Raw genomic sequence first — 27,798 nt, forward strand, 5'->3', positions numbered from 1 at the left:
ATTACCCATTTCATCACAATGTCCATATTAACTTTTTAATCTGCCTTTGGAAACAGAACCAAAAATTAGGGCCTCTGAGAAATTTTATTTTCCTTCAGAATTTTAGACTGTCCAGATCTCAAAATCTCATATTTAAGAATGGACAAAAAGTGTACATATATATAAAGAAAAATTCTAATATATTAATTATTACCAAGATATTTACTATCACAAGAAATTTGTTATATTGCATACAGACCCAGGCATTTTTAGCATGCTGGGATCAAGTTTATTACTACATAGGGGTTTAACTTTCCAAGAATGAAATTCATCAATATAGTAAAAGGATAAAGTTCAGAATTTTCCTCCTTTTTAAGTATAGGCAAATCCAATTAAATCTATAGCAATATAGCCACTATTTTAAATCCATAAAACATGAAGTTGAATTTAACATCAGATGTGAAATATTTATGTTATTTTCCTCTGTTCAGAGAGCACTAAGTTGAGTAATTAGAAAAAAACTGTTTGCAAATGTAAATACAATGAAGCAGCCATTAATTAGCACATGCAAATGTAAGTTCAGAAAATTGCTTATTATCTACAATGTTCAAAATGTTAACTTCTATTTATACAAATGTAAAAATTATATTCTGACTAATTAGGTGTAAATTTTAAGGATATGCATTAATCATAATTTGTCTTTGCAAAAAGGATTAATTAGTGTTTGCAATAAGCATATGCAAGTGAAGATTAACCATGAATCACACTTGCTCAAGTAACAGACTAAGCCAAGTCAGCACCACTTTTCTAAAAAAAAAAATATTTTACAACAAGGAGAACTACACACTTCAGTATCAGTTCAGAAACTTCCACAGCAAAAATATACAAAAGGCATGTGACCATCCCCCACAAAAGGCAGGGCAATGCACGTGGCTTATGATGGAGCAGAATCCCCTGGTGGAGTGCTCTCACTTTGCACAGACCAGGATCCCAGGGTTCAGTGTGACAGCTGAGAAAAGGCGACAGAATATTCCCTTCTCTCTGCCTCAGAAGTGACAGAGCTGAACACCCACACTGTGTCCCTCCATGTAATGCATGGTTTCATCACGAAATGAGGTCTGACCAGAACCTTCAATAAGGCACAAAAACCATACAAAGCCAGAGCAAGGCATAAATTTTAAATAATGTTTGAATTTGGAGAGCTAAACAAAGGAAGCAACAAGCAATTTCTGTTCCCATTTCCTAAAATCTGCAAATAGCTTTTACTTCCATGTTGGCATATGCATTGATAGGAATTGTACAAAAAAAAATCTCATACTATTCTATTTATGTTTACCCAAATAAATGAACAGCATATTCAATTTTAGATCCCATTACAAGAAAAAAAAACAACCAAAAAAAGGATGGTCCCCATCTCTGACCCCCTTCACAGCAGCCTTTTAAAGGCAAAGAGGCAAAGCAGATTTCTGTTCTAGCAATGGTGAACCTTTTTTTAGCCAAATACAGTGAAAGTCCCTATGTCTAGAACATGAGAGTTACATGTGTTCATACAAAGTGACACAACAATTAATACTCATCAGTACAAGAGGAAGACTTTAGCACCCTTCATGTACAAAAGGTTTCCCACAGGAAAACCTCCATTGAGAATACAATGATGGACAAAAAGAGTTGCACTAGTCAAAAAGTGCTCTATTAAGGAAAAAAATAAAAGGCAACACCAAATCCCACCCTCCAGACTTACAAATGATTATCATTTCCTCTGAAAACCTACCAGCTCCTCATATTTTTATAAAAAGTTGTGCCTGGGTCCCTTACATTACAAAGATATTTAAAATTTCAACAGCTATTTGATACAAACCCACAGCCAACATTAAGATTTTTGGAGGATGCTGACTACAGTTGGTGCTTAAAAACAGTTTTGTACTTGGGCCAATGTGCAAAAAAATTCAGCATATAAAAACATCTCCTTTTCAGTTCCAGGTAAGGATCTGTGTGCTGATCTGGCCTAGTTCACTGACAAATATATTGTTAAAGATGGAAGTTTATATTTTGCTAAAAGAAGGCCCTGGATCTTAAATATATTTTAAAGCTACCTTAGAGCCTAGTGGTGTATTACACTGCTATAATGAATTGTTCTTCTGAAAAAAGAAAACTATGGGAAGATGTTGAGTTATCAAAGTTAATATTTATTGCAGCAAGCAACTTTACCCTCCCTAAAATAAGTTACTAAAAGAGACCCAAGAAAAAAAGCCTTTTAGATACCCTACTTTATATAGATAAAGAGATACTTTGACACTTTGTGATGTGATTTGGATTTTGTTTCCATTTAGGGCTAGAGATGAAATTGTGGTCCTTGTGTAGGTAGTATAATCATGTACAATCATAAATTGGTTTGCCAACTTTGCCTAACCTCAGGCCTCATAAATAATTTAGACAACAAAAAAAAAAAAAAAAAAAAAGAACAGTTTTCAAGCATGGCTATTCATCAACCTGTAAAATCCAGAGCTGCTACTAGCCAATTCCTACCTTGGTAAATTGAAATTAAGAGGGTGTCAACATCAGCACACTACTTCTTATAATCATGTATCATTTGATCAACTACTGTTGAAAGGTTGCACTGAATTCAAAGCAGTTACAACGAGGAGGCAGCTTTTTGCGTATTATGTTATGTCTAGTGCCTGTGTGCCATTTTTTACATGGAAATACAGCAATTATCTAATTAGTGATTAAAGAAAGCAAGCTAGAGACACATTCTGGCACACTTGTGGCCTTTTTCTAACCAATCCAGGCAACAGTTTGCATCTAAAGCATGAGAACCTAAACTGCCCTGTGGATTAAATTCTCTCTCTCCCAAAACTTGCCTTATCCTCACAGAGCTCAGCAAAATAATTTTAAAGGAACCTTTTAAAAGAAACCCTACATGTGGGTTTTCTTGCTTATTTTAATTCTGACTAAAGTTAAGCAAAATCACAGAAATTAGTAGACAAGGAGGAGTAAAAGCTCCTGCACTTCCAAAGGTCACTGCAATTCTATGACAGCTCTGCAGTTATCAAAACCAAGCCTAACTGGCTTCAATAACTGCAGAGCTGTCATATAATTACAGCTTTTTCCCTGTAGTGCAAGGACCAAACCAATACTGATTTAGACACAGAAACATCTGTAGTAAAGATTATGATGGAAGTGCAGAGTCCATCATGTAGGTCCTCCAGTTGTCAGCTACAGCAGAAACTTGCCCACAGAGGTTGACTCTGTAGTCAGATAATGGCTTTTAAAGACAAAGCAGGTGAAAATGACAGCCAACAGGAGGAGAAAGTGCCAGAATATTTAAATATCCTCATCATTATTCCTGGAGTGCCTGTGCACCAGCCAAAGTTTACTTGCCTCAGTAACAGTGATGTGCTAATTCAATATATATTCAGGAAATCCAAACCAGATACAGTACCTCAACACTAACCAAGAGCTTGGAGAATTCCAGGGGAAAAAAAAAAAAATAGAAGAAGAAAGGATTTTGTGGCAATCTTTGATATAACTTATTTTCTTAACCTGGGCATACAACCTATTTTGCAATAACTGCCAGACATGCTGAGTAAGGCAAAAAAGTGTTACTAAAAATTATGCAGTAACTTTTCCCAATTGGAAATTTTAGTCTACAATCAAAAATTTTCCCTCTTGGCTTCACTGGTACCTCCATATAAACTTGCATTTGAAGACTTTAAGTTATTGGTTCTGCACTAGCAATATGACTCCAAAGAAAATAAAAAAGACATATTTCAAGGAAAAATGCTGAGCAAGAATGAGAACTGCAGATGGGGAAGATGGCTGTTCACAAATGAGCACAGGAGTAGCATGGAAACCAAAGTGCTGGCAAAGGAAAAGTCTCAAAGGAAAAAGGGAAAGGAAAAATACAGGGAGGAACAGAGACTAGGGAATTAGAGAATTGCAATGGGTCAAGGAGGCAAGCTTAAAAGACTAGGAAATGGAAGCACTGGAAATTTCCAGATAACATTTCAGAGAAAAATAGAAAAAAAAATTTAAAAATTGAACACTCCATGGAATATACTGTAGAGTTTTCATTCCTGATTCCCTCCCCAGTACCTCCCACACTTGCCCCTTCCAAAACAAAATAGTTTCCTGTAGGCAGCAGACCTTTTTCAGAAATAATGCATTTGTTAACCTGTGAGAACTAACCTGGACTTCAGTCTTAGGAGAGGTGTAAGAGGGAAAAAATGTCATGCACTGTGGGAGGTTTCCCTGCTATTTATTTGAAATATCAACATCAGCTCTTGCACACACACAGAGTGGAACAAATGTATATGCAAATAAGGGTTAGAGAATAACATTTCACATTACTGTTGGGGTTATATTTAATGAGTTTTATCAAAAAAAAGAAAAAAAAAAGCTTACTACATGCAAAAGAAAGCCCAAATAATTAAGAAAACGTGCAGAAGACATTTTTAAAGACTCACTCTAAAGCCTCAGGGTAGTTCAATAGAATGTTCTGGCATCCCAAATTGAACAAGGAAGTTGAGTCAGGCTGCTCACGTTTCCTTGTCGTTCAATCCAAACAGAACTTCCTCTGGCTACAGGTATTGAGCTGTACACTAAATATTTCTGTAGTTTTCTCCGTTTGATGGCTAAGAAAGTCTGAAGCAGCAGCAGGTTTCCCGTGGGCAAGAATGACCTAGACAACAGGAACAGTTCTATAGCTTGGCCTTTAAAAGGGCCCCTATGAAAAGGAGGTGAAATTTTGCCATGCAAAATCTTGAGTAGGTATGATTTGCCAGGTGGATTTAATGAGATTTTTATTTGGTCTTGCAATAATCTGCTCAAATTAATACAAGAATGAGATGAATATTTTATGAACACATGGCCCCAAGTCTTTCAGCATGTTTTTAATGCTTATGGAGAAATACTTGTACTAATCACAGATTAATTAATGTTATCAGAAGTAAAGGAGCATACTATATTCACTATTTACAACCAAAGGGCAAGAGGAGCAACAGCTGGAACAGTGCAGGATAGAAATGAAGCAGAAATAAGACTCTTCACAAGGAAAGCTGCCCAATGTTGTAAAGATATTAGATTTGCCTATCTTAACACTATAACATTAAGTAACTCATCCAGGCTTTTAAAGAGCTTCAAGAATTGAAGCAATCTTCTTGTTGTGCAACAAGAACTGTGAGATCTTTTCTGAAGTCCAGGCCAGCAATATGGGCAAGGAATATCTCACATTATTCCCCTCTTTTTATCCTCCAATTTACTGTCCTAGAACCTTCCACAAATATGTGACATAACCAACATGAAGAAATCATTCTGTGTTTAGCCAGAATAGTGGCATGACCGGCTGAAAATCCAATACATTATGGGTACTGATGTAAAATAAGCCTTTTGGGAGTCTAAAAAGCTTTCTGTAAATCCCAAAAACAATCTAAAAGCATTTAAATTAATCTGAATATCTGCATGGTCAGCTAAAAATGGTTGTTCTCTATGCAATCCAAACTGGAGCACACAGCACAATTCCCCTGATACTCCTTTCAGAGTATGTTACAAATAGTTCAAGAAAACCAAATGGTGGATAAACAAGTTTTACAGGAATTTCTTTTTTGGTACAAGATAGAATAAACCAATATAATTTTCTAGGCACTTAAAAAGATAAATAAAATTCTGCCAAGAATTGAAAATGGCATTATTTTCTTTTCATAGATTCTGAACATAGCAACTAGCATTAAGAACCACAGAAAAGATACCACTTCCTAGCACCTGAGAGTTATCCTGTATGGGTAATTTTGCTTTAAATGTCTTCTTCTCTTTCCTTCTGCCTAAAAATAAGAAAAAGACTGAGGCAAAACAGCATTTACAAGAAAAAGTGTGACTTTCCGGTTTTTAGTATTGTTGAAGTTTTAGAAGCATGCTTTATGGGTGATAAAAATCATGTTTTATAGAAAAGAAAGGAGAGGATGAGCCAAATGGGACTGTAATGTGGAGAGAGAATAAAAACAATACAGCAAGATAAAAGGAAATGAGCAAAGGAGCAACAGCAGGGGAAAATAATGAGCCAGAACAACAGCCCCACCACTAACAGGGTTTGCAAATATTTCCAACAGCAAGAGAAATTTGCAGACACAGAAACAAGAGAAAGGAAAACAGGAAAACCTGGTCTTTAGGAATGGAATAAACCAACTAATTTCTTCACTTGCTCCTAAAGTGATGCAGTGCCCAGCTCCTGCAGGGAAAGAAGAGGCCCCTTGGCCTGGAATACCAATGGAAGTCAATGGATGTATGCACAGCAGTCATCACCAACACCACCAGTCTCAGTGGATCCAGGTATTTTGGAACACAAGTTATGCAGTTCCATTTGTTCCTGAATTTGTTAGGAACCTAAACTCACACCTCTAATCAGCCACTTTATAATACTCATCTCTCACAGGTTACCAGATCTGTAACTCCATGCACAAAGATGCTGCCAGGCAGCTCCACAATGAACACACAGACAGGGCACAATGAGCATCACTAAAGCTGGTGTCACCTCTCTAAAAATATATTGAAGAACATGAAAAAACACCAGGATGCAGAGAAGTGAAGGTAAAAAGGTGAGGAAAAAGCACTGTGAACCTCCAAATCAGTGAAGAAGGAAGAGAGAGTGTTCCAGGGACACACACTGTGGCCTCTGGAGAGAACTGGACTGGAGCAGATGGATATGCCCTGAAGGAACTGCAGCATCTCCTGAAGCACAGTAAGACACTCAGTCCCAGATCCCAGTTAAAATCAGGAAAGCACAAATGACACAACCTCTTAGCCCTGCCTTGAGTTCATTGAAATGCTCTCATCATTTCCAGAGTTCCATAAGTAACATTACCTATGGCTTCAGCTCATTTTATATTTAGATTTGCAATCCAGCAAGCTTCTGTCACAGAAAAAAATGGGCTCACTTCTGTCCGGGTATCAGAATGATGAAAAATTACTGGATTTATTTTGCTATACATATGTGTGTGTATGTATGTATAGATATATATCAACCAACGTCAGAGGACAGTTCCACAAGCCGTCAAAAAAACTTGTGATGATGGGAGTATGAGCAGATGCATGAAAATGTCTGAAAAGCTAACTGTTCATCATTAGTCTCATGATTTTTGTTCATGTTAAATTTCTGTTCAATTACTTGACTGGTTTTTGGGCTATCTGGATGCTTGCAAAACATAGAGGATCTCAAAAGCTGACTTCATTGAAGCCTGATAGAATCACTGACCTGGTCCATTTGCAAATTTTATCTCTAACCAGTGAAACTTGGCTTCTTCCATGTTGTCTTTGTCTCTCTAATGTCTAAAATTTGGAAATTTCTTTGGGGTTCTCTTGGCAGAATTTATTCATAACACAATAGGACTCCTGTAGTAGATCTGCCTCTGCATTAATTTTTTTCTCCTGAATCATTTCACAGACTGAAAATGAAATAATAGACATACACACGTACACAAAGTTACATGCTTTTTTAATACCTGCCCATTGGGAAGCTCATGTCTTTGATCTGTACACTTAAAACTGTTTTATGTGTTTGAGACATGAAGATCTTACTGTCTCCATCACCTGTTTCATGCAGTTGTGCTTTCCCCATTCTTTGCTTAAAATGTAATGTCAGTGCAGGTGTTGGCACTTCTCTCCAAATATTTGATAGCATGCATGCACCATTACACATAGTATCAAATACAAAACTACCACTTAATTTCATCATTAAACTTATCATTAACAGCACCACCAAGCTTTTTCTTGGTGTCTTTAGACAAATTAAATTCTCCCTGAAAGTAATGAAGCTAGTTCTGAATATAAAGCTGTAATATGGTATCTAATTCATGCACTTTCAACTCCAGCATGATTTAATAGGTGCACACATGCACACACAAAAATATATCTTTGCAAGGTTTTTTTTGTAATGCATTTGCTAGCGACCAAACAGATTTTTTCCCCTTTTATTGCTGGTATCCAGTAGATTCTAGTTTCATTTTAATGCTTTTTTTGCACAACACAAAAGAAACATTACTACTTCCCAAATCTCATTTATAATCCTTTCCCTTCATGCTCCTTCTTGCTGTTTTATCATTAATGTTAATATTCTGTTGACTCTTAAGAAGTAGAAGTTTCCATTACTAAAAATGAATAAATGAATACTAAGAGAGCACCGTTTTGAAATGGAGGCCAAGTACACAGCCTGGATATAGTTCTCACTGCACTTCTATTGAGGAAGAAATAGCAACAGGTAAATGATAGAAATGGCACTTTCTCTTTCTTTAGTAAAACGTATTATATACTGGCTTTATTCCCCCAAGTTTTAAGCTTACCTAAAATTCTAGAGCATACTGAGCAGTTTAAACTAGTGAAGTGATCAAATAGCATAAATATACCTAAAATACTCTGGTTAAAACTGGGCAAACTCAGTTTCAGAAGACAAGCCACTGAGTAGCTCTCCCATCTACTCAAAAACCAATGAAATGTCCAGCTGTTTCACCATGCACACAGTACCTATGACCACAAAAAGACTTAATGATCATGCTACAAATTATTTAAAATGCCTTTCATAAACATGATAACCTACTGGAATTTTTTATTGCCCAAAATGCATACTGAGTTACAACAGAATAATTCCTATGCCAATATTCACAATATTCTGTGTGTTATCAGATTGAAATAACTTCAGACGATTAAAACAAACAAAAAACCCCCAAAACCACTATCTGATAAAAATATCTGCCTTCAATTGAAGCAGGATGTAACCTTTCTGCCTCTCTACAGTACCCCAGGTTTTTTGAGACTTGCCTGCCTTTGACTGCTCATAACTGTTAAAATCACTCTTGTTCCTTCTCAGCCTTTCAACATTTATCACAGAATATTTGCTCTGGGTGTAACATTTTTGCACCTTTGTTACTTTTAAGTCCATTCACTCAGCTTCTACTTTTCCCCCTCCTGTGCTAAACAAAACAGCCTTGCACTCGCACATTCAGAAGTCCCTGGAGGAAAGTGCAGAAAGCAAACTCAGGTTAGCTGGTAGCACTTGAAAAGCATCAAATGGAGACAAAACACTGTGTGCTGGTTAAAGTAACAGACCTCTGCATCTGTTAAATGCCAATGCTCAGAATGAGAACAAAGTATTTTGCCAATAGTGTTTTAGTGTTCTATCTCTGTTAACATGGTGTTACCATTGCTTGGAACAAGACACAGCCTTTGGATCAAGCTAATAACAAGAGCATAATTTGTTTTTGCCTGGCTTACTAGGATATTTGCAGAATACTATATTTTTGAATATTTACAGGGTAACCAGGATTACTTAAGCTCCAAAGGGCAGTCACCAAATGACCAGGTCACTATCACCCTTTTTGCACCAGTAGTTCAGCTTTTTACAGCTATGTGGTGTAACACCTTCTATAGGATTTTCCTGGCAAGGTTTTGGTGGTGGGGAGGAGGGCAGGAGAGGCTTTATCAGCTAGAAGTTTCTATCTTAGAGATATCAGTAGCAAGCACTTACTCTGTGAACGATCTTTCAATAACAAGCAGTCCAACTAATTACAGGCATTGAATGACACAAGAGGCTCCATAGCTACAAAGTTACTCACCATCAAAGGAAAGAAACCTTTGCAGTGTGGTAAAACCATTTGTAAGGGTAACAGATGTCACATGGACTTGAAATCCACAGTAAGAGCAAGCTGTACAACATGTTAACAAACATACAAGACAGACCCCAACTGGATTCCAAAGTGAGGAGAAAGAAATGAATGTTACCATCAAACAAGCAGCTGTAATAGTAGATTTACTGTGATGCTCCCACAACTGACCAGAAGCCACCACTGACCTTTTGTGATCACCTCTTGTGATCTAAGATCACAAAAGGCTGTGCAAGAGTGAGCAATAAAATACATCAAAGAAAGAGATAGGTACTAGGAAGATTATATATTTTTAATTTTGGATTGTTTGAACTAGATGTGCTGTCTCACTCTCTACTGCAATAATAATTAAAAAAAAATCTTTCATCAGTCTGTTAAGACTTTAATTAAACTAGCATTAAGTTCTTGCCTATGCATGCAAAGTACTGATTATGTATCCTTGAAGCCTGAATAGTCAGTCATGTTTTTTTCTAGATCATTCCAATGCTAGGTGAGCAAAATAGCAAACTGAGAAATTTTTATTGGTTCATACTACTTTGTAAAGTTACAGAAAATGAAAATAAAGAAAAAAAGGTATTGGAAGTTATGGATAATTTCATGGGAAAGTTAAAAACTCAACTCTAAAACTCCAACCCAAAAGCCAAAGGGCTGGGTTGAGTATTGCATTGAAATGCTGGCTGCTAGCAACATCTCTGTGATGCAAGAGATACAGAAAAAAACTAGCTCTTTGAGTATTTTAAAGCATCCTTTCACAGACTTTGGAGGAACAGGCAAAAAGCTTCTTTACAGAGAAAGTGAAACTTATTTCCTTCTCATTGGAATCCTGGAAACATCTTTTTAATTCCACTGTTCTTGCACTAACTTACATAATTTTTCACAACCTCTCCATTATCCATATATATATTTCTTTAAGTGAAATGCAGATCTCTGTGCCAAAAAGTCACAATGAAAAATGTTGTCTCTATCTTCTTCCAAGAGCAGTATGTGACAAAGACTGAAAATATTATCATAATAAAGAGAGTGATGAAAGACAGAAGCATGAAGTAGGCATTTCTATGCTTATCAATGATTACAAAAAGGATTTTTGTTCAAGGAAACAAGGAAGCATTGTAACAGGTGAAGTTCAACAAGGAAGGTGAAGTTCAAAAGGATAATATGCATATGCTTGCTTCTGTTGTTTCTTTAAATTATGCATTAGCTACTTAATTGCTGTTACAAGGTAATTCCAACAAATACATTATGAACTATGCAATTATACACACAAAGAAATTCCAGGCAGCCTGACCAGAAGGGCAAGAGAGGATGCTGAAGGATGACTGTTAGGATCAAAGAAAAGACAATGTGAGACTGAGAAACAGTAACATCATGTTAATTGGTACAGAATCAGCCAACATAACGAAACATCCCCTGTGAAGAAGGTTCATTCACTTTCAAGACTGGCATGAATATTTAGCTGAATACTTTTATTTTCAGTTCTGCTCCATTTACGAATAACTGCTAAGATGTTATTTTTGAATGAATGCAGTATGTCCTCTGTTTAAAATTAAAGCTAGAGGTGCTAAATGTTGCTCCAGTTGAGGGACTGTCCATATTATATACTCTGAGGCCTGACTGAAATGGTGCAGTAAAAAGATTCAAGCATTGTTTCTTGTTAGTAAAAAAATATATTAGGAGAAAAGGGTAAAGAATACTGCTGGCACAACCACCTTCTTATCTTACCTGGAAAAGGTGAGTGTAGGGCACATCCTGGTGAATGAAGTCCTTCTTGGATAAGGTTACAGAAAAGCAACTGACAGGGGCGAATTTCTCTGCTTTCTTGCTTAATAAAGCCCTAAACCTGGAATTGCCCTTCCCCACCCACCTTACCTCAACCTTCAGGACAACAGCCACCATCCACTCAAGCAGCACAGTCACATCCAGCAAACACAATGCTTACCTTCCCCCCACTGATTGCTCTCTTAGCAGTGTTTCTTGGAATCCACAGGAAAATTGGATAGAAAGTACAGTAAAGCTATGATTCTCATGGATTAAAAAAATCAGTGTATGTTTTTAGGATCAGCTCTTCTGCTTCCTGGGAAAAAGCTGGGTAAATTCTGGCCTTCTAAAAGCTTACCAAACACCCTACAGAAATGGTTCTTGCATCCCACATAAGAATTATGTACATCATTATGAACATTTATCAGATAGAACACATACTGAAAGGCCCTGACCCTGTATTCACAGTCAGTGCAATAGTGTTTTTACTGGAAAAGGAAAAATACAGATTTTAAAAAATAATGGTTTCCTCAGGTTTCTAGATCTTCGAGACATTTTTTCCATCTCAAGAGACAAGCATGAGTGAAGGATTTTCTTACATTTTCTTACTTGCAGTGAATTGCCAATGGATGACTAAGCACACAAAATGGTAAGAATAATTTTTATTTCAAATAATAACTTCGTCATAGCTTACTAATAATTTATTCATAGATACACTTAATGATGAAGATACTGCCAAAAAAGTGATGTTTGACCATTCATAATACAAGTATTATCTTAAGCAGTAGAATTTTGACAGCCATGGTAGCTCGCAGACCATTTCATATACAGCAGTATTTAATTATATCTGTAAGTGCAGAGTGTCCAGATGTTGCATTTTAATTTAACAATGATGGAACCAATGAGATGTTGATAGGTTTGTAAACTAAGCCTTCAGAACATGGAGAGTTCCACAGGGCCTTTAAAAACAAACAAAACAAACAAACAAAAAAAGAAAGAAAAGAAAAAAGAAATGAAATTAAATGAAATCTTAGTGAAGCATGGTTTGATGGCAACACAAAGTAAATGAAGAATTACGGTTTCTGCTGTATGCAGTCATGCAGGCAGCATGTAATAATAAAGTTTCTTTCACACTAATGATCACAACACAACAATGATTCAAGTGACAATGCAGAGAAAAACAGGAATATGACTGATCACCTTGCTCATGACACTGTTCCAGTCAGAAAACCCTTATGTATAACAGACTCTGTGTTTTTACTGGAATAAGGTCACCAGACTGAACTAGCAGAGGAAATCTATATGCAACATGCACACAACATTAAAACATTTCCACATGACAATAAAACTGTGTAAGTAGATCAGTCTGTAATAAAAAGCAATCACCCTAAGTGTACTAATGCAGCAAAATCCATACACATTGCTTATAATGCAGTGGTTATCCATGCCCCATTTCTCAATTTTGTTTGTTGATCTTTTCTTCAAGGTGAAATCAAATTTTTCTCCTTTTTCAGAAAATTTACTCAACACCTATCATAAAATGCTGCTATTTTTTAGAATTCTTGATTATTATTGAGTGCATTTTACTAAATTCCCAGTTCATTCTTTTGCACAATATCCAGAAGGCTTAGTGCTGCCATTTTCTGCCCTTACAAATAAGACACTGCTAGTATTCACCAACAGATTCAGCAAGGTATAGTCTGGTGGACAGCTTTTTTGTTTCAATCAAATAAACCTACTCAAATATCCTCATTGTCAGTGTCCTACTGCTTTCTATCCTTAATGTAACAGGTCACAGTGGATGTACTAAGGACATGCTATTAATTCTAGGGAGCTGCACACCTAGGTTCCTACTGAGAGTAGTCATGAACTGCTTTCTTTACAATAGAAATAATGCAACTAAAACATACTGCAAATACACTACTGCAATAAATTTTGCAAAGTCACACTTGTAAGTACAGCACAGAAATTAAAGTAAGAAATTATACAAAAAGTTGAGATGGATAAATTTAAGTGAAAAAGCAAACTTCTGGAGAAGTCTAGGGAGGAGACAGTGATGGAGCTAAAGCAGAAAAAAGTGGGAAGAGTTCCGTCTGAACCCAACAAAACTTCTAGGCTGAAAAATTAGGAATATCTAAACAGTTCGTTCTGCTTCTCCCCCTATTCCTCTCCCCCACCCCAAGACATCTAAGCAAAATTAGTAAGTTCAGTCAATACTTCAAAGTACCTCATATTTGATTATACTTTCAAAGCAAGATAGCAGTAGCATAACTGCAGATACAAAGACAGAAGGCTATGACAGAAAAATGTAGAATAAATAGAAAGATTTAAAACTTAGAAGGCAATAAAAACATTGCACTGTTGTTGAAAATTGTATTACAGGAAAAGAGTTGTTTTTTAAAGATCCAGAAACTACAAGTACTATATTAATTTCAGGTCTGCGAGGAAACTCAGTCATAATATCATCATATTACTACAAATATTTAAACAGCACAGAGCTTATCTATACAAGCATCCATAAGCCCACTTGCATGCCACAAATCAAAAGTGAAGATCATTCACATCAATTAAGCATCACTGCAGAAGGCAAATTTCATTGTTCCTTACTCCTGAAGATGGCAAAACTAAATGCAGCATACCCTGCTGATAATCAGCCACAGAATCAAAGTGTCTTTTTCATATGGCACACCTCAGTTTCCGTATTTACTACTGAAATTTTTGTGGAAACCTGTCCTCACTTTTCATACAGCACCACAAACACCAAACCCTCAGGACAAGCATTTATTTTCCAGTGAAATTGGCACCAGTAACTGGAACTGTTTTTCCCTGTCATAAGCAGGTGCAACAATTCATTCCTGTTCATGACCTGGTGGTTAAATGTAATTCAAACACCAAGTATGAAGAGGTTTGATGGTGAAGTAAGGTGCTTCATAAGTGTTGGTGGAAGGCAATCATTAAAACCAAAAGAAATATCATCCTAGTTTGACACCATCAAAGCTTGATAATTCATACACATAACACACCCCAGAAAACAGATTTTTAAATGGTATTTTGAAGTTGTGTAGTAAAAAATGGAAATTGGACATGAGAAGGAGAGAAAATGAATGCTAATGGAAGTTGTAGGAAGGGTTGTAGCATATCAAGAACAACTTGGTTATCCAGATATTAACAGGTACACAGACATACAATCAAAGGAAATACTGAAATGGTTAATGGCTGGTTTGATTTCTAAAGATTTCTTTTTTTAAAGTAATTTTGCATTAGGGAAAGGTATATTATGCACAAGTTTTTATTATTTCCCTGTATACATGAGACTACAAACTCAGAGACTAAATAAAAATATGGAAAAAGTAACTCAGGAGTAAAATACAACAGCAGATGGACATCAGTCTCCAAGGGAAGGAGCAGAGGCAGAAGTAGGATGTATTTTCCAGTTTTGGTGGCAAAACACAACTCACTTAAGGCAGTAACAAATACACAAATACTTAGGGCAGGAGAATATTTAGATTAGACTGGAAAGTTCAGAAAATTCAACTATGTCAGTATTCTGTTCCCTGCCTTCCTGAAGGAGAGGGGACAATGCAATGCAGTCCCTTTACAGAATCCATAACCCATGCTGGCTGGCTGGCTGGCTGCTGGGGAGGAACAGGAGCACAGCAGGAAGGTGCAGTTAGAGCACCCTCCTCCCTGCCTTCCACTTCTTCCCAATCAAACACAGAGGCTCTGCAGAAGGCAGTGCCCAGGTTTTGAGAGGTTAAGGGAGGCATGCTGTCCAAGGTAATGCACAGCAAGCTACAAAATAAATATCCTAAAATATGTATCAGTATGGATTTTAATATTGCATGATGGTACAGGTGATAAAAGTCAGTGCCTTATATGTCCCACAGCACTGTTGTAAACACAGTGCTGGTGATCACCAAAGAAAGGTAATTTTTGTCTGTAGCTGTGCAAACCAAACTGCAGCAGATCAACAGTAGCAGTACACAAGTTTGTTGTCTGAGACATCAGAAGCATCACACAAAATGTAAGGACCACTACACTGGAAAGAATGCTCATTAAATGGGGAATGATTTTAGAACCAGTCCAAAGCCTGTTTACATCAGCTTCAATCACAGTGTGAAAGGCAAAGAACAAACAGAATAGCAGTTCTCAGATATGAAACCTATAACATCAGCAGAAAGCAAACAGAAAAGGCATTGCAGAAATCATGTCAGCTAGTAGGAATTTCTACTTTGTGGAGAATAAAATTAAGTACAAACTCTTTTAATCCAAAGGCTGATAAAGATTGACAAAGTGGTGCTGAGTCGTACATCTCTTGGTGACAGAAATAAGATTTGCCCTGTAATGGTTTGATTCTGCTTTGAGAGACATTTTAATAAAAGTTAATCAGCAGTGCTCATGCTGCAAAGTGCTTGTGTGAGGCCTGCACAATACTTTACACTTCCTATTTTGCTGGCAGCCATTATTAGATGTGTACCCCTTAACATGAACTTGCAATCTGTCCCAGTGCTAGCCAACTGCATCTATCCCTCTTATGGTCCATTTTAGCTACCTGACCAACATGAAAGAAATTCTTCCTTGATCTCTCAATAAAAGAAACCCTGCAAGCACAGAAAGGTGAATGAGGTTAAACTGGCATTGATTATTAAAGACAAATTAATAATTTATTAGTTAGCAGACTCAACATCAATCTGTTGCACACATGGCTCTCTCCGCAAGACACCCAACATGTTTTAAATGATTCTAAGTAAACATATTGGAAAACAGAATAAATTTAGGTCTAACATAAGATGAGGATTCCTTGACACACTGCACTAGAAAGCAACTAGCCTTTATGGAAACCCTGAGAGCCTTCCAATGTCTTCCCCGGTACACATACAATAGTCATCTTGATATTTTACTTTCAATTTCCTCAAGTAGCAAAGTTGCCATGTTATTCACTTCAGGACACTGTAGCATTTCTCATCATGGAAGACCCTCTTTTGTCCTTATCAGAAATTACTTTAAACTTTATGTTTTAATTCCGTAATTAAGTTTCACATTAGACTGTTTTAATACAGAAAAGACATTAAGCAGTTTGCTTTCCAGTTCAAACAGTTCTTTATGAGGAACATTATCTTTACTGCTACAGACTTTATCTTCTACTTGCTTACTAAAAAGGTACTCTAAAGCAATTTCTGCTGAAAAAATCTCTCTTGTGCTGTACGGGGAAAAAAATCAGAGCTCTATCAGAAATATTATCCAAGAATTCAAAGCTATTCCAGGACATTGCATCATCCAAACTCTACTGATCACCTTGACAGTCAAATTCTGACTGTAATTATGTTATAGCCCGTAAAATAAAATAGATTTTAATAACTTCCATTCTGGTAACTGCTCACACACCCAAAACACTCATTCAATACTGTTTATACTTTTTCAGAGCAGTCCACAAGAACAAGAACATTTCCTCTTTGTGAAACACTGCATTTCCTCCTTCTTCACCCATTCCTTACTAAATATAGACTCGCCTCCAGCTTTTTTTCATTACTGTACACCCTACGGACAAAAGGATTAATTCCTCATCTAAGTCAAAGTCAGAACTTCCATTTACTTTTAATGACACATCTAAATGAACTCCAAGGCTAAAGAACTGTCTCAACTGCTGGAAGATGTCCAGAAGCAAAAAAAAACCCAACAAAAACTGAAGCAGTGGTTTATTCTGGGACTAACCCTTCTCAGTTTTTTCAACTGCAAAACAGGTAACTTAAGATTACACAGTGGAACAAAAGAATATATGAGAATATAAACCAAACCACTCATAGAGGCATTGTTTTAAGCATTTCTGAATTATTACACTGTGTAGTGTATATCAATATTTGTACTACATTCATTAAACAATGCCACACAAATTCCTGGTAGCACTTTTTATCCAACTACTATTAGCTTCTAAATTTGAATTAGGGAAAAATAAAAATGTGAGGACATCTGTTGTTGTTTGATTTTTTAAATTAAAGCAGCACATTTGTAATGATGAAATGAAGTTAAATTTTCTGCTTACCTCTTAAACCAGATCTGAAGTATTCAGTGTATACTATTCTCAGAATGTATAACTAATGGGGTGAAAAATACATATTGTATTCTCTGATTTGTTTTGTATTTTTCTATTTAATCGAATTTCATATTAGCAAAATATTCTTGTAGTTGTACACATTTACTGACATCTGAATAAAATGATGTACAGATACTACTTGCAACAGTTACTTGTTCTTTAAAATCTCATGCAAAAGCAAAGAATGTAAATGTAATTGCCACTTGAATTCAACAGAAACACAGCTGAACTTATCGTTAATAGCTTTTCTTCACAGAAAAGCTGCACAATCTGATAAATAAAAGAGCAAGAAGTTTAAACAGTATTACAATAAGTGTTAACACTATTTATTTGCACATTCCTCCTCACTGAGTCCCCCTAATTGTGATCATAGCAGGTTTGTGTTACTCCTGTAAATTCATTCAAATTTCTCTACTATCAATCCCTTGCAATGGAAATTTCACAAGAACTCTGTACCACATAAATACAGGTGAAGTGTTGTTACATAGAAAAATATTCAACATTTCCTTTTATTCCTGCACTGCAACAGACTATGAGATAATGTACGAGATAATATATTATTGAAACTGTGATAAGGTAGGAATTTTACCAGGGAAGGCTGAAAAATATGTTCCCCTAATTGAAGAGAATGATGCTAAAGGAAAGGATTTATTTGACTTCTTGTTGTTATTATGACATTTAACACTCAAATCTCAGCCAGAAAATTGAACCTGTTTGGGAAATGAGGTTCTAATGTTATTTTTTACTCCCCACCAAACTCCAAGGGAACACAGACTGGAAAAAGGAAAAAATATGTAATCTGCTAACAGCATGAATCCCTGCAGCACAAGTACCACATATTTGATTTGGGAGAAAACAACCAAAAGCATAAATCACATCTGCTTAAAAAAAACACCAGGCAAACAACATAACCCAAAAATAAGCAAAACAACAACATAAATGCCCCAAACTTTACATGTTTCCTGTTCCCATTTTCAGTCAAATTTTATTTGACATCTAATGCACAAGAAAGTATTGTGAAGGATAACTGGTCACAGAAGTGGATATCATATTGCAATATAGAAAAATTTTTTTAAATATTTTTGAATATTCTGGATTTTTCAGCAGTCACATATACACACCTCAGAGCTTCAGTAAATTCCACCAGACATGACTTCACAGACACAGTAGAACATAAGAGTTCATGTTCGGTAACCCACAAAAAAGTTAGTGCAGATAAAACTTTTCGTACTAAAGTGTGAAATTTTGATGTTTCTATTCACAGAAGACAAAACTTTAATGCTCCAATGACACAGAACTAAAAAGAAGATTTCAAAGCCTGCTTTAATTCCAGAGGTCTTTGCATAAACTTGAATGAGCATGTTGATCTATACCAATGAATAACCATAGCACTACTTTGCAGAAGAGTTTCTAAAAATCATTGTTAGACTTTGCACAAGTCCCAGAATGGAACTGTCCTAAATGTTCGACAAAGATTATTCCAGAGGCTCATGTGAGAATCTCTTACATATATTCAGGCAACACCACTCACAGACAGAATATTTCCATTTAGAAGAACTGGGGAAATAATATTTCTGCAGTTAAGGATTCTTCATTGCCTGCATTCTTGCATGAGGACACAAATTATCAACACACATTCTAGGAGAAATTCTGGCAGATGCTCTTTAGGAAACCGAATTTTAACATCACTTGGCAAAACTGTACTTATTTCATTATCTTCCAATTTTCAAATCTTGTTTAGACAGCATATGACAATTCTAAACATAATAACCTCATTAACTGTCAGTAAGTGTGCAAATAAATACTGAAAAAAATGACAAAGCACTAATACATACCATCCACATTCATTTATGCAAATTCTCAGCTCTTCATAAAGCCTAAAATTAACAGGGCATTAGTGTGCTGGCAGGCAGTTGTAATTATCTTCTCATGTTTCTGAAGGTAATTTAGAATCACCAAATCCATGCATAGACAACAACAGCAGAGGCAAACCAGCTGACAGAAGTCTGAACACCCACAAACATGATAAAAAAATACTGTTTGATACAGCTACTTACATCATGGGCAATGAGTTCTGTCTGTGTGGACTTATCTGCTTGGGAAGCCAGAGCCTTCTGAAAGCACTGAGCCTTTTCCTGTAAAACAAAACAACATTGCATAGGTGAGTCATGGTTTTCCTCACTGGGCTTTGCAGCTCCCAACATCCAGATAAATTCAAAACTCATGCATGGACAGCTGGTAAGAAATAGATTTATTACGGTGCTATTCACACTGGGAGGTTGATTTCCTTCCTATTGTATGTTTTTATAAATTTATCTTTCTCTTAAACAGAGGGTGGACTCAGATAGTCCAACTCTGCGCTACAGTGGGGCCCACAAGAAGGATGGCACTGAGGCCGACAGGTACGAAGCTCCGAGCAGCTGCAGGGACTCCAGAAAATACCAGCACCACTCCAACAGCAAAGAAATAATTTACTTGAAAATATTAAGGAATATGAACACTTGCAGATCACAAGCCTGAGATGACTTCTGCCTTCCCCAACAGAAACATGTTAACCAAACCTAACCATTTCTTGGGTATTGCACTGATTTCTGCTTTTCCCATCCTTGTCCCTCTGTACCTGAATAATTTTTGGAAGTGTGGCATGGCATCTCTGAACAGGCTTGAGCAAAGATATCTGGCTGCTTTGACCCAAAAAAAGCCCAGATTCTGATACTTCCTTTGAAACTGATCACTAAGCTTGCTGACTCTCATCCAGCCCGCAAGCATACTATTTTGATTTCCAGGAGAAGGTATTTGATAAAACAACTCTAAATATGTGGGGTAAGGCAGGAAAAGGCACACAGGAGGGGAAGGAGAATGCAAAATTCTTTACTGCACTGATTTATGTTTTCCTGCTTACTGATTCAGTTTAATTTCTCAGTTGTATCTGTAAAAAATGCTTACCTTGAACTCAAACTCCTCAAGATGTACAAAATATAATTGAATGCTATTGACAGGAATGTATTGCAATAAAACAGAATTCGTTTAAATTGCATTTCAAGTTAATTGACTCTCAAGTTCTCATATTATTTGATTCAAGGCAAGGTATGCACATCACTACATTGCCTAAACAGCAGAAAGAAGTCAACTCCTCAGTGACCCTTATCTCCAGTATTTCAACCCTTTAAATAAGGGTTGGAGGAAAACAGAATTCAGACTGATCTCATCACTTGTACAAAACACTTGAGCCCAAATTTGCTGATGTTAACAACCAAGTTAAAACTGAATTCATGGAAAAGGAAATCCCAGTTCTCAAAGAAATGGTTTGTCTTCCTGAGGTTTGAATTTACTAGTCCACTCACTTCTACATATTTAAAAAACAGGCATTATGATATATCTGCTATCTTATTTTACCAAATTTTACTGTTGAGAAGCTCCATGAATTTTCAAGTTACAAACATAGATATTGCATGTTCAAGTAAGATTGCAACTGAAGCAATACCATCATTAAACTGTGTATCTGATCAAATGGAACATTTCTGTTCTTTCTGTATGGATTCACAAATATATATTTTGAAAAAGCAGAGAGAAAAAAAGAAAAACAGAATAAATCCAAATATTTATTAAGGCAGCAAATTAACTAGAAAGCTAGAAAGGTTGGAATAACAAATATTCTTTCCTTTCCTAGAGCTGCTCCTTTAACTATGTATATGCAGTGAGATCCATTTTTAACATATCCAAGTTCTGACACCACATTAACATGGTAACATTTTTTATTTATATTTAGTGAGCTAACTAATAAAATGGGAAAAAGTAAAAATTTCTACAAGTCCAGGTAGTGGAAAAGAAAGTTTGAAACTGAAACTCTCTTCTTTCTTCTCAAGTATAGCAAAATAGAAGATTAAAGATCTTTGCAAGCCAGGTAGCACACTTTCACATGGATTCAGAACAAAGAAGAGAGTTACCTGGACATCTACTCACACAACAGCCTTCTACCACCCTCACAGCATTACTTCTAAGGATGATTAATATTATCAGGTAGCATTTTAAAGTAATTTTTAAAGTTTTCTCCTTAAAAGGATAAGGAAAGCAAAAGGAAAGGGTAAACAAAATAGGTACCTTTGCCTTTCTAAGGACTAAGAAAGGACCAAGTAATTTATTTAAAAAATATTTTTAGGATCACTCAAAGTACTTCTGGGTGACTTTTTTTTAAGGTGAGAGCATCTTTTCTTACCATTCTGTGTGTTGTTATTGCTTCTTATTAAAAGAAGCAGCACAAAAGTACATTTGTAGGTGACATGGAAAAGTGCATGAAAAACTTCTATTTCCTGGGTCAATCCTAATTAGTGAAAAGGCAGGAAGAGCTGATGGCTATTTTAACAGCAACATTGCCAGGAACATTCTCTGCACTCCTCTCTCTGAAGTACCTATGTGTGTTTTGAGGGGAGAGAGAGAAAAACTACATGGAAGGACATTTTCTCAAACATTGCAGTTGCTTCGATTATTGAGATTACTGATTTTGGTATTTCAACAACCACAGTGAAAAGCATTAGACCATGATCAATAAAGATTACGTTTCTGCCTATTTCTTCACAGGGGAGTAAGTTCACACATAGTTTATATCTCAAACTAGCTCTGGTACTAGAGTGTCATGGTTTGAATACTTACTATTTTATTACTATGTTTGTAATAAGTCACCAGAAGGTGCTGAAATACGAAGACAACACATATCAGCTGATAACTGATGCAAGTAAAAATATTACAAATAAATCAGAAAAGTGAAATGTAAGATAAAAAAGTAAGGAATGTAAGACAAAGAAAACAGCTTAAGTCTTCCCCACTGAAAGGCAGATAGGAAAAAAGTAGTTATTTAGATTAGGGAGTCAGCAGGAGTTGATATTGATACATCTTGAAACATGACACTGGTTTTGTAAAATATTTCTTCTCTGAACAGGAGAGTATCAAAATAATTTTCACAGTTTTGACTGCAAACATGTCGAAGTTATTTTTTGCTACTGTTTTCTTATTCCATTCCCTACCAGTGACAGCATGGTGACCACTTGTGGTGCTTTGTTTAATTGCAAATTCCAAAGAGAAAATGCTTGACAATTATTTCAAATGGTCACATTAAATCAAGGAGCAAAACTTACTGCTCCAGCTACTTAAAAGGAAAACTCTACTGTCCAGTAGAGCTGTGGCTTTAATCCTCATAAATGATATTTTGTCTAGTAGACAGCATATTAAATATTTTTTCCTAATGGCTGTTTCACCTTTATTGTTACTTAGTTTAAAATATAAAATATAATAAATTAACTTTTTAACTCTGTCTGCTATAATCTGTACAGATTATTCCAAGACTTCATGAAAATAAAAGTGGTGTTTCCATGTTTTGTCTCAGCATACATCCAGAACAGCCTCCAACAGCCACTAACACTGCAGTCAGATTTACAACTTACTTGTGATTATTTCTCTTAACTCAGGCATTAACCCCACTGAGAATAACAACTTATGCTCATCACAGAACTGGGGAGAAAAAGCTGTTCTTCAGAAGACTTATAAAAATGCAAAGTCTTTTAATTCTGATGTGCTTTGGGATTAAACTTAATCAACAGCAGCAGTTAGGCAGAGAGCAAAGGGATAACAAGTAGAAAAAAACCTGCATTCCACCATCTATTCTACCTAATTTACAGACTACAATGAGCTACAGAATTGACTTTATGACAGCTATTTCCATAGAAATTGAGTCCCTATTGGTTTGAGTCTCAGTTTGGGAAGAAAACATATGATATCCAGCATAGCTCCAGCGATCAGCTGCAGTACAGCTGAGTCACATCACACTTGAAAACACTTTGTGAAGCCCAGCAAGAAGCCCAGCTGTCTCTTGAGCACAGCATGAGAAAACAGCTACAACTTGGTTCAGCTGTCCACACATAAATGTACTATGAACTGGCTACATCGCCACAAAAAATTTAGAAGCATTACTCTGGAACCACAGTGACAAACAGGTGTGACCATCCCCAAGGGGACTATTCCACCGATCAAGAGAAAAACATGAGAAAACTCAATGGAAATGCATCCAAGTAAGCCTAAATGCAGGTTTCACTGAGGGTTATAGTGCTGTCAAATCACTGTAAACAACAAACAACAAAACTACACAGAATCTCAAAGAACATTCCATTGCTTTCACATGGGACTCTTACACAGCCCAAAATAGTTTTTCAGTTTTTACATGATGAGATTTTTGCAAAACACAAGGCAAATTTCTATGCATATGATAAATATGGCATCTGCAATGAAAGACCACACCTTCTGCTTTGATTTCTGTCAGATCACAATATCCAGGTATGAATCAAGAAGGGCTAAGACAAGCCTGTCTCCAAGCAGCTTGCAATACTTCAAGAATTAGTTACTGCCAAGTCTGAACACATCTGATGGAAAAAAGACAGTTTCTAAAAATGCAATCACTTCATAACAGGTCTTTGAAGATCAACAATACTTATCAAGGTTTAAAATCTCTGACAGAGTTACAAGTCCTGCCATAGATATGCCAGCTAACCTAACAGTACTGCAAAGGTTTACTAGATCCTAACCAGAGAGGATTATTGCTGTTTTAAGTTTTGAAAGCCTTATAATCCCAAGTATTGCCTTAAACTTTTCATCCCCAAGTTCTGCAATATAAAAACTTCTCTTTTGCTGAGTGCTGTATGACCTTACCAATAAGAGACAACTCCAAACTTTGAGAGCCCAGTCTATCTAATCAGGAGAAAACACACAAAAAGTGAATCTCCTAACCCACTGAGCTGACAAATGTCAGAGACAGGGAAACAGTCTTCAAAATGGTATGTTCTGACTCATTTATTTCACTGGAAGGTGCTGTACTGTAAAATTTGCTACTACCACTTGTCTATGTGCTGCAAAATTAAAAATAAATATTTACAGATATGCAAGACCATCTCAGAATTTCAGAACAAGGATTTTGCAAATATACCTAAGTTTTTAAGTTATTTTTCAATAGTACCCTGGGAAAATGCTTTTAAATATAGCATTTAACAGTGGGAGATATCTGTTTGTTCCATGTGAAAAAAAATCCCTATTTCATTTCTCGGAGAATTTCTTAACAATAGATGTATTTTGATTAATTACTTACTATTCTACCGGTTGCATCAACAGAATGCTAAACTATTATTAGAATTTATGATTTATATTTTAAAGCAATACCCATATATTGTTTATTTCTATCATTCAGTCATTCAGTAAATCTGAAGAGCAAACTGTCATTTTCTTAGTGATTATGGCTCCCATGGCTACTTTTAGATATAGACCTATGTAAACAGATCACTAAAAAAATAGAGGAACTTTTTTCTACTGATCATACCTCAAAAACAAACAAACAAACAAAAAGACACCAAAAAGCCCACAAAAAACAACTACAAAAAAACCCAACAAAAAACAAACAAACAAGAAGAACAAAAAACCACACGTAAAAGTCACATACTCACATATGGCCCAGACATGGCCACGCATGCTTTGAATAATGCAATGCAATAAAAAATGTATGTGGTCACATTCTGTGAATAATATGGCCATAACAAGTGATGCCAATCTTAACACCCCAACAACAAAAACAAAAAACCAAGACCTGAGAAAGTTACTGGGAGGAAAGGAAACACAAGCAGCTGTGCAGTCATAACCCTTCAAAAGGCTGACATTTCAAGTACAGGAGCTCATGTAGAAATTATCTCAACAAATAGCCTTGAACCTTTAATAAGCATCATTGTTAGTTTTAATTTGTGTTGTGGTTGTACCCAGATGTCCAAGAAGGTATTACGAAGTCTTATAGTAGCTCATCTAATAGAGAAGAGTATCTCTTTCAGCCCATATATCCTTGGGTTATCACTGCTACACCAACTGCTAGGACCACCCAGACAAATAAAATCCTGTCCCAAAATATAAAACACCTAGCAGATAAGATGAGGAGACAGTATTACCCCAGTATGACAACTCAGAAATGGTGGTACTGGGACACTAAGCCCTACACAGCAGCAAAACACACAAAAAACCCACGTAAGCACTATTGGCTTAATCATCCCATAAATAGTTGAAGAAAAATCTTAAGTGATTTCATGTGAAGCTACATGAAGAGTGATGGAGCGCTGCATAAATATGTAGCCCACATCTCGTGTCCTGGAAAGGCAGACTTCCTCACACCATTAAATTCAACACACTCACTTTAGGCTAAGAATTTCTGGGCTCAGCTACCTTCTCAGAGCCCAAAGCAGAGGAGTATTCTGTACAACACTGAACTGGAAGATAACTGCAAAGGAGAGCTATGCATTAGCGTTCAAAGATTCAACTTGTATGTCACTGATTCACAGTGCTTTTACACAGCATTTTTATTTAAATCGACATCACAGACTGGCAGTAGAATTCTCTTCAATTAGTGCTCTCATTTACTAAACTGGAACAGTATTAATTAGCCCCTCTTAAGATACGAAACAACTTGCCAGTGCTTTACACACCAGTTTTTGCCCCTTCATGTCTAAAGTACTTGATCATCAAAAATAAGCAAGTTTAAATCCATTTAAGGTCTGCTTTTCTCTTATTTACTAGCTGAAAATGGAGATGAGACAAAGTCTCTAATTAAATTGCTTGCAAACTCACGTTCAGGTTTTTCAGAAATAACTGCAACTTAGAAAATCATACTCCTTGAACAAGGAAATAAACATATTTATTTCAAGTATTTGTCTCGTGGGGGTTGCACATTACCTCTCTCAGTCTAGCATGAGCTAACTAAGAACCTGAATAGGAAAATACGGATTAGATAGATTATTCCTGCCCTTCTGCTTTAACTGAAATATACTGCAATAACATCACCTCTAGGTGGTATGCTCATGGTTCACCTGGCAGAGTTATGCTGACATACACACACAAAGCTAACATGTAAATGGACACAAACCTACTACATTTAGTTAAGAAAGGAAGCACTGTTTATAACTTTGGGGTTTTTTTCTTCCTTTACACCTTTTCAGAACAACCGCATTTATCACTTTTATGGTGTACATGATTTTAAATGCAGCCGGGTTCTGCATAGGTACACAAACAGAATTTCAGTCTGTCCAAAACATCTGCTTTGAAAGGGCTGGAGTTATTTTTTGTAACTTCTTTCATGGTTTTTTTGGTGACTAGCCCTATTCATCAAAAAAAGAAAAGCTCTCTGCTTAAAAAGATACAATACAACACAACAGCATTATCAAAATCCTCTAGCATTACTAACAGATGCTTCTGCAAAACATTTATATAAGGCTTTACTTGGGGAAGCTGTTTCATTAACTTCTGAAATTATCCAAGGTGTTTAATAATTTTTTGTAATGTTTTCCTTCTTTACCTACCATTGAAATGCTAACATCCTTTAGGTCTCAAAGAGGAGATATTTATGAGCATTGCCTATCAAATATTTCAGTTGGTTTGAGGTTTCCTTTGTCTCTGTGCACAGAAGGACATTGGTGGGATGTGATTCACATCAGTGCCAGTCACTTGATGCACAGATTTAACAACAAGCATTAGACAGAGTGCAAAAATCATTAAATCATCACAGTCCAAACTGCAACTGCTGTTTATTGAAGGCTTCTGGCATTAATTAAACCTCACATAGCTAAGTATTTACAACAATTTTACAGATTGCTGTCTTGAGGAATGAGATTCGCAATTGTGGCATTAGGAGCATACAGTACAAAGGCAATGGAAGGGTCATTTGTGAGTTCTCCCAGCAGCAACTGCATGAGGAAGGCAGATTTTGATCATCTGTTGGTCAAATGAATAGAGAAAAATAATCACATAAATCAAATAATTGCTGCCACCATGGAAATCAACAAATCCTTGGACCAATCTCTGTGCTAAATAAAGCTGCAGTTTTTTCACTGATTTCAATAACATATAATCCCTGCATCATTGTAAATATATCCAGCAATATTGAAAACAACCCACAGCTGCCACTCTGAGCTGTTGCCTCTACGAATTTAAGTCAATTACTCAATACATTTTGGCAGGTGTTTTGGACAAAACCATCATTTTGGGTTTAGCATGGCCAGAACAGAACAATTCTTTGACTTGCTTTTGTCCTGCACTGGTGTGCAGCCCATTCAATGCACACATTCAAATGCACATGCTGGAAGTGATCACACTGCCTGTCCCTCTAATTATTTTTTTACAGTGGTCAACTCTAACTGGTACAAGCAACAGAGTGAGTTTCATGAAAATCACTGTCTGGATGGATAAGGAGGGCCTCAGCTGGCAAGGGGCTTCAGCAGGAGCTGCAACCTGGAAGTCAGGCCACAGGTAACCAGC

General features: G+C 36.3%; 1 protein-coding gene across 2 annotated transcripts in view; it reads right to left on the bottom strand.

The window, feature by feature from the left end:
• Positions 1-27,798, bottom strand: part of CCSER1 (coiled-coil serine rich protein 1) — a 603,805-nt gene that overhangs the window by 207,512 nt on the left and 368,495 nt on the right. For both annotated transcript variants that reach the window (XM_054294825.1, XM_054294832.1), the window contains exon 9: positions 19,530-19,607. In XM_054294825.1, coding sequence (XP_054150800.1) covers positions 19,530-19,607 — 78 coding nt within the window. The remainder of the gene's footprint in view (positions 1-19,529; positions 19,608-27,798) is intronic.

This window comes from Melozone crissalis, unplaced genomic scaffold (assembly GCF_028551555.1).
Source record: "Melozone crissalis strain CALT ecotype California unplaced genomic scaffold, PUWL_Pcris_2 ptg000006l_1, whole genome shotgun sequence".
Taxonomy (NCBI): domain Eukaryota; kingdom Metazoa; phylum Chordata; class Aves; order Passeriformes; family Passerellidae; genus Melozone; species Melozone crissalis.